The sequence below is a fragment of the Zootoca vivipara genome, chromosome 7 (assembly GCF_965207765.1).
Source record: "Zootoca vivipara chromosome 7, rZooViv2.hap1.1, whole genome shotgun sequence".
In the NCBI taxonomy this organism is placed as follows: domain Eukaryota; kingdom Metazoa; phylum Chordata; class Lepidosauria; order Squamata; family Lacertidae; genus Zootoca; species Zootoca vivipara.
The window spans coordinates 16,759,763-16,776,989 of record NC_142590.1 but is presented as its reverse complement, the minus strand read 5'-3'; the positions used below and the strand labels follow the sequence as shown (position 1 = coordinate 16,776,989).

The following is a 17,227-nucleotide window of genomic DNA, read 5'->3' as shown; positions in this document are numbered from 1 at the left end:
ACATCGTAAATGGATACAGTGAAACCTGCAAAAGTACACACATGAACAGTCAGTCTCCTTACCTTGCAACGCAATAGTCACTGGGAGTTGTCCAATTAAAATCATACTCAAGAGTAGACTCACTGAAAACAAAGGGCTTTTAGACCACTGATTTCAGTGATCTGCTCTGTGATTTAGTTGGCTGTCATCCATAGGCTACAATCTAGAATGCTGAGGGAAATATCAACATCAGCAGTAAGTTTATTAGTCATTCCCAACACCCATGGAATTCTGGGATCCTATAGTTTTGTGAGGAAGTTAGGTGTTTCTAACACAACTACAAGTATCCTGGATTTTTTTAAAGGAAAGCCCTGGAAGTTAAACTGGTATAAAACTAAAAGGCATTTGTTGTGTACCGTAGTTATTCCTGTTAATTCATGGGTTTGTAATTACTAGCTTCACGTGCAAATTTTTATTGTTTTGGAACCTAATGCAACCTACACACTTTAAGTCCAATCCAAATAACTTTATTGTACTAGCCATTGGCCGTGACAAATCTGAATCAAAAATAAGTACAAGCAAAAGGGTTGTCACGCCACAAATAATGACCTCTGTTTAGAGCTCTGCATCTCCCTTACAGTTCGCTGCTATATTGTCCAGGATCTTCTTACTGATCTTTTTGGCTCCCAAAGCAAAAAGGGTGACTTTATGAGTCACTGAAGCATTTACATCACTAAGAAGCCATAGGATATTCTGTGCTGGGGAGAGACATCTTTCCTGTATGGACAGTAAGGTGAAATATCATCTCCTGGGTCCAATGTATAGTGGGCAATTAGTAAATAGTGCAAGATGTCTTCCACCTGCGGTTGCCCACATATACAGAGTCTGCCTTCATATGGTATCCTGTTATATCATCAGTCTAGGTTGGCAGAGGGTATAGCTTGAAAATGCCGTTCAGTAAAAGTAAATCTAAGTCAGGCTGGCTGGAGATTCGGCAGGTAACTGACTCTAAAATTGAATGTTATTAGAAGGGGGAACAAAGGAGAGCATTTAGAGGATTTGATCACTTGCAGATCACGTAGTGATTCTGTCCAGTGGCACCAATCCCTTAATTGGCATTTGTCCATGGAAATAACCCCTAGCTTATGGAAATAATAAGCGTTCCAATAACGTTGGGTGTTAGATTTCCACCATTGGCTGTTTTCCAATTCTTCATTGCACAGCTCTGGCAAGCGCTCACAAGGCATGGAGGACAGTCTTTAGTAAGGTAAAGGTAAAGGGACCCCTGACCATTAGGTCCAGTCGTGACTGACTCTGGGGTTGCAGCGCTCATCTCGCATTATTGGCCACGGGAGCCGGCGTACAGCTTCCAGGTCATGTGGCCAGCATGACTAAGCCACTTATGGTGAACCAGAGCAGCGCACGGAAACACTGTTTACCTTCCCGCTTGGAGCAGTCCCTGTTTATCTACTTGCACTTTGACGTGTTTTCAAACTGCTAGGTTGGCAGGAGCTGGGATCAAACAACGGGAGCTCACCCCATTGCAGGGATTCGAACCGCCGACCTTCTGATCGGCAAGCCCTAGGCTCTGTGGTTTAACCCACAGTGCCACCTGCGTCTTTACAAGTAATTAAATCTGGTGCTATCAGCTATTGCAGTTAACGCTGGCCATCTAGCTGCTGTTCCCTTGGGTAAGGAAAACCGTATTTTGAGAAATTGGTTTTGCACCATTTCTAGCCCTTTAATAGCACTCTCATCCTCGCCCCTCATCTTTAGGATTATGGCCACTGTTTTACTGACTCACAGTAAGATGTCTACCAAACATGGGCTTTAATTTTCTCCTGAGGCCCACTAAAAAGAATAATAGCAAGAGAAAAATACCTGTCAGATTTTACCTGTGTTCGCTGAAAGAATCTGTAAAAGATGGCAGACAATTAGTAACACAGAGAAAAACTCTTTTTGCATCCCCCCCCCCTTAATAGCAGATTCCTAAGCAGTTTACAGGTAAGTAAGTCTTAATACATTCTATGGGATTTACTACCTAGAGTTTAGGATTGCAGCATTACAGTCCATTATTTTCTTAAGCAAGACAAGCACAAACAGCGATCACAATAATATATTATTTTATTCTCACTTGTTAAATCCACGCCTTCTACAAAGCTATTGGTGAGATTTGACATTGGTGTGCAGATCACATTATGAATTCAACTTCCTCTCCTGAATCTGCCTATTGATCCAGAAAGGGAAAGTTTCCAGTTGTGGACAGACAGGCATTCTAATGTCAAACACATTAACTGGACGTAAATACCATTGTTTTCAATTAAAGTTTTGTCCCCATAATCTATCAAATCTCATGCACAGGAAAACTTCCTTCTCATATTGCTGATGCATCTGCATACCTAAATGCAGATTCCCATCTCTGGCAAGAAGATGTGTAAAGGAAGATGTGTAAAGATGTGAAAAGGAATGCAATGTGCACTGGTTCTAATGTGCACTAGCTGAAAACCTGAGAGTCAGGATTAAGTGGAGCAAACTACCTGATCAAATTTACTTCTGACAAGCTGAATGGAAAGCCACAAGAGAAAGCTTACTAGGAAGTATGGGCTCAATGCTTTGCATGCAGAAGCTCCCAGATTCAACCCCTGGCATTTCAAGGTAGGGCTGGGAACACCCCAGGTGAGAGCCATTGCCAGTTAGCATAGATAATACTGAGTTTGATAAATCAATGGTCTTACTCAGCTTTCTAAATAAATGGCCACCAAATAAATGTACTGAGGTCACATAACGCTGCTTTCAATCCAGGGTTCTAACAGCAAGAAGAGATTTCAGAGTTACAAATTAACCATTACCAGAATCACAGATTAAACGAACTTTTAGCCAATTGCAAAATACCTTTCAAACTGTTTGTGGATTGAAACTGCCTGAGTTTTGAAATGGCAATAAAGATGCATTTTCCTGTTGCATGGTATTATAAGAGGTTTGCACCAAAAATAAATAAGTAATTTATTGGCAAGATATTACAATTAACATGTTTTGACTCAAGCTGCACATAGCAATAGCAAAAGCATTTAAAAACAGGAGTATTTTTTAAAAAAATATTGAGAATAAATTTAAATTTATTAATTCAATAGGCAGCAAGTTATTTCTGAAAATGTTTAAGAGATAAACTGCTTGGACTTACCATTTTAATGTTGATGAAAATTAATCCAGAAAATATGAAATGTTTACATCTTCTGCCAATCATTCTTCAAGCTGGACTTCTAATTCCCAGTTCACTTACAGATATAATGAGATTACCAGTGAGAAGTTAGCAAAAAAATAACCTTTCCACCCAAAATAATAAGTAAGTCTTGGAGGCAGTGGAAGCATTCCAAATTTGCAGCTCCTCCTCTAGTCACAGCTAGCCTATAAAAGCTGGATTATAGATTGACTCCAGTTAAGCATTCTTGCCTATTTTGTTTCATCAAATACAATTATTTATGACAGTTAGTTGAATAGTGAGGCAAATGCTACCCTCCATTGCTTCTGTCTGTGACACATAATTTTATTGACTGATAAAAGAATTTATCCAAGTTATTAGCCAGAAGTGGCTTCAGTTCCTTAGCCTGCAATCCTCTACATGTTTCCCTTGCAGTCCAAATGAATTCAATAGGGCGTACCTTTGAATAGATATGCATAGATATGTACAGTACTATAATACTGTTACACCTCCCGGTTTCCCACTTGAAGAATAGTATGCTTAGCTCTCATTCCCTCTTTCGATGGGAAATATTTATGGTCTCCTAAGTAGCCGATTTCACATATAAAAAGACATGTGCTTGCTGGCTGGCACAGGGTAACAATGCAGTAAACCAAGGGTCAGCAAACTTTTTCAGCAGGGGGCCAGTCCACTGTCCCTCAGACCTTGTGGGAGGCCGGACTATATTTTGAAAAGAAAAAGAAAAAAAGAACGAATTCCTACGCCCACAAATAACCCAGAGATGCATTTTAAATAAAAGCACACATTCTACTCATGTAAAAAACATGCTGATTCCCGGACTGTCCGCGGGCTGGATTTAGAAGGCGATTGGGCCGGATCCAGCCCCTGGGCCTTAGTTTGCCTACCGATGCAGTAAACAGTTGTATTGGAGAAGGAGCATGGATGTGAATGCACAATCAAATGGCAAGCAATATGCCTCCCTCTCCCTTTCCTTGTCACAAAATGTCACAGTCTTGTTACTCCCTCCCCCTAAGTGTGTGACATACTTTCTGAATGAACCCTTTTGTTTAATAGCCACGAGAAATCTGGCAAACAGTATAAGTGCCATTTCAGATTTCAGCAGAGGGCAATTTTAGTATGGGCAGCTAGAAGATTCTTACAATGTCTCCCTTGCTACCCTGGGAGCCTTTATAAAATACCTGCTCTGCTCCAGAGGAAGAACCGAGGGGAGCCTTTCCCAGACCATGACTTTGAGAACAGCAGAAGCAGCTGGGAAGAGAGGAGTTCAGGGATAGTTTTTAAAATAATTTTATAAGTTGTGTGTCCATGTTTCTCCATTTGATCCTTCGACATGGTTTTGTATGTTTTGTGGTATTTTATGCATTGTAAAAGCCCTGAATGCAAAATCCTATTGGCAACGGATCACTGCTCTACAGCACCCTCTGGTATCACGTTTTTATAACACAGTTATAACAATATAATTGACGAGTGTAGCTGAATCCAAGGGTCCTGGATTTACATAAGCCATCCTGGTTTCCGATTTGATCCCGGAATGTTCCACTTTTCCTTAGGGCATCCCTATTTTCATCAGAGAAATGTTGGAAGGCATGGGAAGCATCCTTGCACTTACATAAGATGACATAAAATTGAAGGGTTGGAGGGTCATTTATCACCTCCTGCCTAGGAATACAGCTCTATAAGGGGTTTTGCATGCTTGGGGAAAAGCACAATATTTTCCTGAAGGAGCGTCTCCACCTCCATCGCTCTGCCTAGACACTGAGGTCCAGTGCCGAGGGCCTTCTGGCGGTTCCCTCGCTGCGAGAAGCCAAGTTACAGGGAACCAGGCAGAGGGCCTTCTCGGTAGTGGCACCCGCCCTGTGGAACGCCCTCCCACCAGATGACAAAAAGAAAAAATAACTACCAGACTTTTAGAGGACATCTGAAGGCAGCCCTGTTTAGGGAAGCTTTTAATCTTTAAGAAATTAGTGTATTATAAAATTTCTGTTGGAAGCCACCCCGAGTGGCTGGGGAAACCCAGCCAGATGGGTGGGATATAAATAATAAATTATTATTAATTATTCTCATTTATAATAAACACTATTGAGCCAAAGTGCTTGGGTCGACTTTCACGCCCTAGATGACAAACTGGGAGTGTGGCCTTCCATGGGTCACAGTGAAACTATACCTTTCACTTCTTCCTACCCCATAGTATCAAACAAAAACGATTCTTGCAGCACCTGTGACATTTAACACAGCGCGAGTAAGCTTGTTTTTTTAAAAAAAAATGTTTTTATTAAAGAATTTTGCTTTTTAATAGGCTAGAGTCCATCAGATGCAAGATGTAGTTGATCCCTTAAAAAAAAAAATAAAGGTGCCAGACTGACGGGGGGGTGGGCAGACTCTTTGGAAAGAAAACAATCTTCCACACCGGGGGGGGGGGGGAAGCGCAGAGTCAGGCGCGCGCCTTAAGATCCCTCTGAAGCCAACGGGGGGCCGGGCGCGCCTTAAGCTCTGCAGAGGAGGATCGCGGCGCGAGGACGGACCCGCCCCTTCCCCGCGCTCGCCCGCCCGCTTCTGCTGGGAGCACGTACGCCCAGCACGCAAGCTCAGCGGAAAGGCGGCGGCGGACCTGCAAGGCTAGGGGCGTGGCCTTGCTGAAGAGGGCGGGGCGCCGCGCCGAAGGACAGCGGCGGTTGCCTTCTCCTTCAGAGTGCGGCATTCCCCCCCCCTCCCCGTCGTGTCGCGGGGCCAGGGGAAGAAGCAAGATGGCGCCGGCTACGAGCGGGGACCGGGGGCTGAAGAGCCTGGTGTGGCAAAGTGAGTGCCGGGTGCTGTCGCCACATCTCTCGCTCGCTCGCTCTCACGGCCCGCGCTTCTTCTTTTTTCCTGCCGCCGGGGTAGCGCATAGGGGCAGAGCCAGCCCTCTCCCCTCTTGCCTGGCAGCGGCTGTGAGGGAGGCCTCCTCCGCTGCCGCCGCCGCCGTCTGCCTTCTCTCTCTCTCTCTGCCCCGCTGTCACGGGAAAACGGAGGGGAGGCTGGCGGGTGGCTGGGTCGTGCAAGGCGCGAGTGTGGCGGGCGGCGTTGGTCGGAGGGCAGCGAGGCAACCCCCGCTCCTGACCTGTGCCCGTAACGGCATCCTGACGTGCAAGAAAAATGAGGTGAAGCAGTTCTTTCCCACTCTTTATCTGCACGCCTGGAAATGCTTCACTTGCTACGTTTCTATATACCGGGGGGCGTTTTAAGGAGCGGGAAAGACTCTTTTCCTCTCTCACGCGCGCGCAGGTGTCGCCCTACGGTGGACTTTCATTTCGTTGGGTGGCATGTAAGGATTTCCAGCCCCCTTCCTTACATGGATTTTCATTTCGTTGGGGGGGCATGTAAGGAATTCCGGAACCATGAGAAGTAAGTTAGGTGGCGAATTAGCCCGAGGTTATTGTGGCTGAATGTATGTTTTTTATCCTGCGCCCCAGTTTAAAGTCCAGCCGTCAATACCCCCCCCCCCACCCCACTTGCCAGAAGGATGAGGAGAGGGTGGAGCTGAGAAGGTACATTGTTGGGGGGCCACATTTCTAGTCCTGGTCGGTAACACCTGGGAGGCAGTGTGAATGGATTGAGTGTTGGGTTTTGGACCTGTGCGTACTGGATATTATTTACTGGCAGGGTGGATTTGATTTAAATCAAACTGATTTAAATCACGATTTAAATCACTAGTCAGTAAGGCTTGATTTAAATCATAGTTGATTTAAATCATAAAGACTAATTCTTGCTGGTATAACTTTAATATGCAAGTAGATGAAGATTTTTAGAATAACAACTTTTCATATTAGTTTTTTTTATCCCCAGTTTAATAGGTTAATCATTCATATTTGGACAACTTTACTGTTGTACTTAGGAAGGAGAAAAATAATCATTACCTTAATAATAACAATTTAAATAGATTTATTCAACTGAAACAATAACATTTCAGCAAATGTTATTTGCTTAAACAAACATCCATGTTTGTTAACTAATTTGGCTAAACAAAAACAAAATATATATATTTTAAGAAACTTAGACTGTCAGCCCAGCCTACACATGAAAAACTTAAATACTGTCCACTCCAAACAATCAGAAAAATATTGTTTCTATTTTATTCACTGAACTTCTTGAAACTTAGCACTGAAGGGGTTGTTTCTGTATTCATAGGTTTGTAGAACAATAGTAGTAAGGTCTTTTTCTCAACTCTGTTCATGTTATAACATTTTTGTTGTGAAGAAGAGGCATGTGATCTCTGTTGAGTCAAATTCAGTTTTGAGAACTGCAAAAGTAAACCAAGCACCTGTGATAATATCTTGTAGGCAGAGAAACTGCCCAATAATCTTACAAAAACCTCTGGAAGAGCATGACATTGTGAATGGATTAATGGAATTCATTTACCCCCAAAATTAAACATATACAACCTTATACTACAAAATTAAAAAACTAATTTTTATTTCATGATGGAATAACCTTTGGATGGTAATATGTTTTCCTCAAAAAGCATTTTATTAAAAAAAATCAAATTTAAATCAAAAAAATCGATTTAAATCAAAAAAATCCGATTTAAATCAAAAAAATCCGATTTTTTTGATTTTTTTAAAAAAATCATTGATTTTTATCCACCCTGTTTACTGGCCATAATTTGCCTCACATCATGGTTGAGAATAAAAATAGGATTCCCTTTTAAGAGATCTCCAGATTTAAGGAAATGTTTAAAATTAAAATGGAATCGGGGCTGTTGAAGGGCTGAGTGATGCAATATGAAAACTAAAGCATTTTTGTTGATCGGGGTGCTGTGCGAGTGGTGAAAATCCCTTCAAGCACTGTGTTTTGTAGGATGCAGGTAGCAGTTGTCAATCCTAGAATGGGTGAAGAAATAGAGGTGGTATAATTTGCAACCAGAGGGGCAGCCCATTGGTTTCAATATATGTAGTTTCTTAGCTTTGTACAATATGGGGCTCATATATATTAATATTTTTTTTGAAACTTAGTTTTTTTTCCTTTCAGGAAAAAAAGCAAGCAAGCACAATTGCAGTTTGTGTCATGACTTACCTTTGCACCTTTCAACTCATAATAACGGCCTCAAGATGATTGTAATCGTTGTTTTCTGTTTCCACATTTGTTTCCTAGTTTTACTTCTGTTGTGATTTAATATTCTTCTTTCTGTCTCTGCGTGTGTTTAAAAATAAATGGAGCAGATGTTTGGGGGCATAAGGGGCTGGATATTTTCTGTGATCCACCATCAAAACCTTTTCAATGACCAAATACATCAGTATTTCATTACATTAGAATACAGAGTTCTCTGAAACAGAATGATTGTGGTTATTTGAAGGGTGCATTCATCTTTGACTAGGGACCTTGCAGAATGTAGATCTTGTACAGTATAGTAAGTGATATGGAAATATCTGTTGTTACTGGTAGTGTTGCATCATAATACAAGGTGTAACATAAGCTGATTGTGAACATGAAGCCATTGTACTTCATACAGTGTTTTTAAAGAGTTTTATTTAAATGTTCTGTGATTGTTTACAGACTATAGATGAAAAACTAATAAAAATAATTTAAAAATGCTTCACACATCGCAAACTTTGAAACAAGTTTAGACTATAAGGAAGTCATTACTCGTTGATTTACAAAAAGTATTTGTGATTAAAAGAGGCTATAGGTTCCTGTTGGAGATAAAACCTTTGAATCATTGTTAATAATAGCTCTGAGTCAGAGGGTTTCTGGAGTAAGAATCCTTGAAGATTTTTCATACAAAATTGCAGTAGCTTTCAGCACTGTTTAAAGTGGCAGAGGACAGACTCATACCTGCCTTATATGCTTACTATTATTCATAAATATAATACAATAAAATATAATTAAAACTCTTACAGAAGTGTAATATGTGTGTTGGGGTTAAGAAGCAGGTTTTTTCCCCTACTCACACTGAATTCATTTCCTCCTGTTTACTCCTTCCCTGTCCTTTATTGCTCCAATATGTATTGGGAAGTTAGTGTTAGACAAGACACACATACTGATTCTTGGAGAGGGATGAAGGTTTGCTTCAACCCCCCCCCCAGCTTTGTGTATGTCCCTAGGAAGACTGGGGGGTTGGTTTTGTGGAGGTGGCGGTGGTGGCCGGTATTCAGGTTTAGTGGAAAGCTCTGGTTTAGTGTAAAAGCTAAACAAATCTTGCCAAAAGTGCTCTAATTGGGAGATGAAAGCAGATGGTGCTGAGCCTCTGGGGTAGAATGCAATACTGTTGTAGCTGTACAGACTAAGGATACAATCCTGTACACAATTACTTGTGATTAATTCCCATTGAATTCAGTGGAACATATTCCTTAGTGGGCATGCATATGGTTGTATGGCTAGGAACCTTAAGATAATAGTCCTGACTTGTCTTCACCAACTTCCTATTGGTGTTCTTGTTGAATAAAATAGGTACCGTAGTTGAATTTTCCCACAATGCATAATTCTCTATAAATGCAGTGGGGGAAGAGGAGGTGATAGCCTTTATTATGGCTTTCTTTGGTATGAAAATTCAGACGCCACATTCAACTAAAAAATTGGGCCTTGAGAATGACTCAAGAATATTATTGAATAATAGAGCAGGAAGCACATTTGCAGGAGAGGAGAGTGACCATGCTGTTGTGGGCTGATTGGCATTAGAAAGCATTTTATGAAAAATACCTAACACATTGAGTGAGCTGTCTTTGCTGTACGTACTAGTATAACACATTAAAAAAATAAATTACATAACTCTAGCACCAGTTTAAGTACCATTTCTCAAGTCTTTTTTCCATTAAAATATTACACCCTTGCTTTAGTATTGCACTTGCAGCAGTAGTAACCATATTAATACTTTAAAAATAAACAAAACTTGCAAATACATTAGAGACAGAAGCAGTCTTGCAGGTGGAGAACTTCCTGATGAGCTTGTGGGTTTCAGTTTGCTTTTTTGAAGTTTCGATGTGCAGAGAGGAAAATAGTCATGTGCCACATCTTTTGCAGTTGGGAGACATCTAAGGAGTTGCTTATATTTACAGTTCTGAAATGTTACTCTACATACTGTACTTCATTTTAATGTTTTGCTGCCATGTTCTTTTCAACACTAAACTAAGTTCTTTTTAGCTTATGCCATTAGCAAAAACATTGTATAAAAATGTCAGTTTTTTGTTGAAATGAAATTAGTTGTTTGAACTGTCAGGCGTTTTCCTTACAGAGCTAGATTACATTGTTACAGTGCTGCTATTTTAAATGCTGGATTTCTTTTTCAGAGCTAAAAGCAGCAGTATTTGATGACTGTAGGAAAGAAGAGGAATGGAAGGTATGTTTAATCTTTTTTAATTGCCTTTATCAAATACAGTGGTACCTCGGTTTACAAATTTAATCCATTCTGGATGTCCGTTCTTAAACCGAAACAGTTCTTAAACCGAGGCACACTTTTCCCCCTAATGAGGCCTCCTGCCGCCAGTGCCCTTCCACCGTTCAGATTCCATTCTTAGACTGAGGTAAAGTTTGCAAACCGGGACACTACTTCCAATTTTGCGGAGTTCGTAAACCAAATAGTTCATAAACAGGGCTGTTCTTAAACCGAGGTAACACTGTACTGTATAGTAGTTCATCCACCACAATGTACTTGACTAGGCATCTCCTAGTCAAGTAATGGTGGCCTTTGGAAGGGCTACATGTCTGACAGCCATATCACAAAAAATAAAAAATTCCTTCCAGTAGCACCTTAGAGACCACCTAAGTTTGTCATTGGTATGAGCTTTCGTGTGCATGCACACTTCTTCAGATACGCACGAAAGCTCATACCAATGACAAACTTAGGTGGTCTCTAAGGTGCTACTGGAAGGATTTTTTCTTTCTTTCGACTACGTCAGACCAACACGGCTACCTACCTGTAACTAGCCGTATCACAGTTCCATAAGTTCTTTTAAGGAAAAAATGATATTTAAAACAGTTTCATTTAGATTTTAAATTTGTACATGTGTCCTTAAATGAGAGGCTCTTTGATTTCAGAGGAGCTGTGTCCCAAGCACTTCTTGGAACCTAAGACCTTGACTAATTAAATGTTTGCATTGGGCTTCAGTACATCCCCACAATCCAGGGTCAAAGGAAAATGTGGATATACTGTTCAAGAACATAGTGTTTAAATTGAATGGGAACTACTGAAATGCTGCACTTTTTGGAAATCTACACTCTTTGGAAAAATCAGACAATCATATTTCTATTTATTAAGACAATATATAAGCGAGTCTTGTGCTTGCTAGTGGTGCCTCTTCGCTCTTCCCTTTGCACAAACTGACTTAAACCTCTAATTAACAATAGTTTCCTGTTTTGTCTGAACCACCTTTGGAACAAGCCAGGTTCAAACAATGCATTTAATGCTCTGAAGCCTGCAAGCCTAGTTCCTGCTTTAGATGTAACAGGAAATTATGGTTAATTGATGAGTTCCTGGATTTTATTTTGCAATGTTGCATAGGGAGCTCTGTGAACAAGCAAAATGCCCATTCATATCTCAGCATAACACTGTTAGTATAACTTCTTCAAATATTTTGACCATTCAAGAAGAACACATCTAATATTTTAGTCTTATTTTGTAAACTAAAATTTCCTTAACTAAAGGAACAAATCACTTGTCTAGGATATATAACGCTCTTCAGATACAGTAAAAAGTCATGTGGATGCCAGGGAAGCCCTCTGGGTGCATGTATGCTCACATTGGCAGTCCTTGGCATAAATCTATTAGTTCATTAGGCCTGTATTGCAGTGTCCTTAGTATGTGATCACCACTACCGTGTTTCTCCTATTTTAAGACACTGTCTTATATTTATTTTACTCAAGAAAATAAGCATATGGCTTATTTTCAAGGGGTGTCTTAAAATACACTGGGGGAAGACTGGGGGAAGAAGGCAAAAGGCTGTAGCAAGTAAACAGGGCTGGTGAAGAAATCTCAGCCTTTTACCAGGGGACGCTGTGGCTTTAAACCACTCCAAGAAGTGATTGGGTGGGTTTCCTCCCCGCCCCGCGTGAACAAACATCCCCGGAGACCCAAAATGATAACCCTTTGAGGTAAAATGTTATGATTGCGAAAGGAAGCAGCCCTGTGAGGGTATTGGCGGTGAGCCCCTCTTTGGGGGCTCGATTGGCGGTAGGCATCGGATTAATTCTAGAAGGTACAGGTGCGGGGGGGAGGTTGCGGCCATCACCTCCCCCGAAATGCGGAAGGGTACTCCCTTAAGGAGTCCGGGGCGTTGCCAAGTCCGAAGCCGTGGTAGGTGAGGGCCAGGGGGCACACCCCTAATGGTGGCCCCAGGATGGGTTCCTAGTTGATGGGCATCGCAGGACTCATCCAATGGTGGTTAACCCTTCACAGACTGCCAGCAGAGCGGGCTGGAGTCAGATATAGTCAGTTAGATCTAATGCCTATGCCAATACCTCTCTACATCCGTAATCAATAAACTTGTGGCCTTTTATGCCCATTAACCCTATACAACGTGTTTTGTGTCCTTATTTCTCTCGGGGAGGCCTCGGGGTATCGCCACACAAAATCTCTTCCCTCCTGAGGGGGAGGAGATGTTGTGGGCCCACGAGGACTTCACGTGGGGGGGGGGGAATGGCTAGCATTCCCCCTAGCCCATTGGCCAGGTCCCCGCCGCGACGCGCCCTTGGCGCATCCAATCTGGGTGCCTCGGGGGGGGCGTGGCTCGCGTAATTTAAGCGAGCGCGCGGCGGGGATCGGCTCCCCTCGCTCACCCGTGCTGGTGTCTGATTAAATGAGAAGGAAGTGTGGGAGTGAAGCTCTCCCTTTAAGAGGCAGCCTGCAATGGCAATTTCAACAATTCGTCATTGCAGGCTGCCTCTTAAAGGGAGAGCTTCGCAGCCTCTACTCCCCAACTTCCTTCTCGTTTAATCAGACACCGGAGTGCAGGTGGGGGGGCAGAGAGGAAAAGAGGATCGCTGAAAAGGAGAGGGGGAGGAAGAAAGAAGGACGGTGTGGGGGAGGTTCGCGGAGGTGAGGTGAGAAAGCGAGCGAGGCAACGGAGCAGGGAGTGGAAATTACAATGGCAATTTCAACATTGCAGGATGGCATTCCACAGCTCTCGCTCTTCCCCTCTTGTTCACATCGGCAGACTGGGGATGCCGCCGCCGCAGCCAAACACCCATTAAACTCGGAGAGGGAGGAGGGGGAACCTTGAGAATCTGGGACCTTTCTCCCACCTGGGACCTTTCTCCCACCCCCTGACCAGCAAGGGAGGGCTTGTTTTCTCCTACCTCTCTCTCACACACACATTCACTCACTCACTCTGCCGTCCGCCTCTCCAAACCAACTCATCAATGCAGAAATCAAGGGGACAGAGGAAGCCAGCGAGATCCTCGGACTCGTTGCTGCTGCTGGCTCCCAGAGGCAGCCTGCCGGGTCGGCGCCCAGCAGCGCCACGCAGAGCTCCCCAAGCCTCCGGGAGCCAGCCGCAGCAACAGGACAGGAGGCTTGGGGCGCTCCGCGCGGCACTGCTGAACACCAACTCGGCAGGCCGCCTCCTGCCACGGCCGTCGTGCTTGGTCCCGCTGGCTGGCTGGGGCGCTTGGTGGTCTCGCTCCGCACAGCTCATGGGTATGGCTTATTTTTGGGGTATGTCGTATAATTCGCAAATGCTTTAAAATCCTGCTACGGCTTATTTTATGAATACGTCTTAAAATAGGAGAAACACGGTACCTTAATGTGCCTTAATGTCTAGTTGTATATGTTGAGCATCTTCATTTTGTTGCAGAAGAGAGGACGGGGACTGGTAAGCACAGTGTTTCCATTCAGTGCTCGAAACGCCCATTGTTCTAGGCGCATTTTGCGACAGGGAATTTCATTAACGTGAGCAGTTTCTGAGCTCTGGGCACAGTATTGTGCCTAAGATTTCAGATTAAAACTGGAGTGTGGAAGAAAAGGAGGACCTTTTTCTGCCTCCCCACTTCCAGCTACTCTCTGAAGACTGGAAGAGACCATCTTAAGAATATTAGGGGGGTGAGCAGGGGAAGGACTAGACCATGTGAAAAATGAACATAATATTTTAGCTGCAGTTCATTCATTTGCAGCTTTGTATTCTTGTTATAAAAAAGCACGCCTAGACATTCTGTTGTTGTGCTCATAACCTAGGTTTAAGGAGCCATTTAGCTCCTAGCTTTTATATCTCAGTTTCTAACACTGGTTTCATTTCTAGTGCAAATTTTGATTGTGTTATCTCTTTTTTCCTTCGCTTCACATTATGCGGACTTGATGCATATAACATTATATATTTTATTTATATCCCACGGGGCTTATGAGGGATAACAATACGTTACTACAGGGACTGCGTTGGAAAAGATAACTGTTCAGAAACTAGAGTTGTCACAAAATGCAGTGAGCCGACTTCTAGCTGGGGCTTCTTGCATTGATATTACATCTACATTGACTGTGGAATTGTCCTGGCCTGGTTTAACTCTTAAAACTCAAGAACAGTAAGGGACTTGGATTTAGAATGGATTGCCTGCTCCCACATAGGCGCTCAGATCAGTATCTGACACCCTGCTCCATATTCCTCTGTTTTCAGAAGTGAAGTGAGTGGGCATGAGAGGCAGCAATTGTGGTGCCACAATTGTGAACCATTTTTCCAGGAGACACGCATGTGGGTTAATTATTGTTCACCTTTCAGCAGGCAGTGAAATTCTAGTTACTTAGGAAGTACTTTGAGGCAAATTAATATCAAAAATCAAACTGTTGCAAAATATATAGTTGTATTCTTTTTGGTGATGGTTTCTTTTGATGCTGCCGTGATGTTTAATTTATAGGATTTATATTATATTTAATGTTTGGAAGCTCCAGGGGTTCTTGGGGCCTGAAATGAGGAGTATTATACACTTTATAAATGAATGCTTTAGTAGGTACAACAATTTTGATTTACCATTAAGCTCTCGTCTTACAACCAGGCATCAAAACCAATTTCAATAAAGAAGCATACAATTGGATATAATTTTCTAAAGCACTACTTCAACATTTTTATACAGATAATTCTTCTAGATGACTTCACCACAAAACTTCTGTCATCATGTGGTAAAATGACAGACTTATTAGCAGAAGGGATCACTGGTAAGTACGTTTTAAACAGAGTTCTGTGATTCTGGCATTTGGGGAAACTTGTTTTGTCAGCATTTGCAGAGGACACCCAGTGGAAATTATTAAACTGCTGAAATGAAAAAGTCATGAATTTCAATGGGGCATATGTGTAATTAACCTACCCTTTTTCATCTCACTTATTTTTGTTACTCATTCTGCTGCTGGATTTGTTACTTCCACCTGTTAACTTTGTCTTCATTGAGTTTCTTATCCTTTTGGTATGTAGTTGTAACAGAATAATGAATGGAAGAATTGTCAGGAGGGGGTTGAATGGAATGTCAGGTGGAGTTTGAGTGTGTCTGTTGCAAAATGACAGTTGAAAGAGGTGTGTGTTAGAGACAGAGAAAGGGAGAATTTGAGAAGAGTGAGTTAGCATAGTTAATGAGGAAAGTTAGTCATATTAGATAGGATATTAGAACTGTGAGTATTCTGTATTAAATGCCTACTTCCTCTGGATTACCTTCCTTCCTTAAATATATTACTGTGTTTAGATATGGGTGAATTTCTAGGGATGTATCTCATACTGTGTGTCTGTTTAAGATGTATTTGAATGAGACTATAAAGGGAGAGTGCTACTGCTCTTCAGGTCAGTAGGTAGTAAACAGGGAACATGTCCTGGGTGGGTGGGAGGAATCCCAAGAAAACCACAGTGTTAAAAGCTTTTTCTCTTGAATCTTGCTTTTAACTTTGTGTTTCTTTTCTCATTCTCTAATCTTTCTGGGGTTGTTTTGGTTTGGTTTTTGTCGTGCTCTCACTGAGAATGTGGGCTAAAGGTTCTGTGGCTTGGGGTGGCATAATGTTAATCTGCTTGTATTCCAAACTACAACAGTGGGTAGGGGAATTGCTAATTACAGAATGGCTTACTGATATAATATAGTTCAGGCATCCCCAAACTGTGGCCCTCCAGATGTTTTGGCCTACAACTCCCATGATCCCTAGCTAACAGGACCAGTGGTCGGGGAAGATGGGAATTGTAGTCCAAAACATCTGGAGGGCCGAAGTTTGGGGATGCCTGATATAGTTGTTGGATTGTCATCATGCTGCAGTTTGCATGGCTGCCACTAGGTGACATGATGGCAAAAACACAGGCAGAGAGGAACAGGCAGGAGTCCAGGACCCGTTGGGGCAGTTCCCCAGCAACTGCCTGCTCTCCTCCTGCTGTACACCTTCACACCAAACCATGCTGTTTCATACTTAGCAGCATCAGAGACTGAGGAGGAAGAAAGCAGCAGCAAAGCAGGGAGGTTGCTGGGGAGCTGCCCCAGCCTGTCCTGCCTGTTCCTCCACAGCTTGCATGGCCCATGGTTTGGGCAAGCTGTCTGCTCTCTTGGTAGGCAGCAGGGAAGAGCAAGCAAGGCTGCTCTAGTTGAGGATGGGGGAACTTCTTTACTGGCCCTTCCTGCATGTTGCCTTGTGGAGGGACAAAGTGAGACTTTGAAGGCAGAACGGAGAGACAGCGAAGCGAGCTGAGGCAGTAGCTCCTAGTATATTTATGGCTTTCTGAAACATTTGACAGTGGGGGCAGATGGAAAATCATGCTTAATGAAGGCGTGGTGGGAAGTGATAAATTCCAAAGTGGATTTTGGTGTTAAATTTTATAGTCTATAAACAGCCATATTTAAAGAAACTAAATAAATTTATTTTTCCTTGTTGCAGCTATCTTCAAGCTCATATACAAAGTACAGTAGTTATGATATAAAGCTGGAAGTGCCTGAAAAACTACCATGATAAAACTTACATTTAAAAATCTATTTACATAATAGTGATTGATTAGAATCATTATGTAAATCTATTTAACACCTGTAGGTGGTGAGACTACATGCAGTTTGCGGTATCATGCTTATTTTGTAAACTAAGTTTGCTAACTGATGCCTGAATTTATTAGCATATCACTG

The 17,227-nt window shown here is 42.4% G+C and overlaps 1 protein-coding gene across 1 annotated transcript in view; it reads left to right on the top strand.

Moving 5' to 3' along the window:
* The first annotated feature begins 5,906 nt into the window (after positions 1–5,906).
* Positions 5,907–17,227, top strand: part of STXBP3 (syntaxin binding protein 3) — a 31,237-nt gene continuing 19,916 nt past the window's right edge. Inside the window, exons 1-3 of the mRNA XM_035122287.3 lie at positions 5,907–5,995; positions 10,459–10,508; positions 15,224–15,305. Coding sequence (XP_034978178.1) covers positions 5,944–5,995; positions 10,459–10,508; positions 15,224–15,305 — 184 coding nt within the window. The 5' untranslated portion in view covers positions 5,907–5,943. The remainder of the gene's footprint in view (positions 5,996–10,458; positions 10,509–15,223; positions 15,306–17,227) is intronic.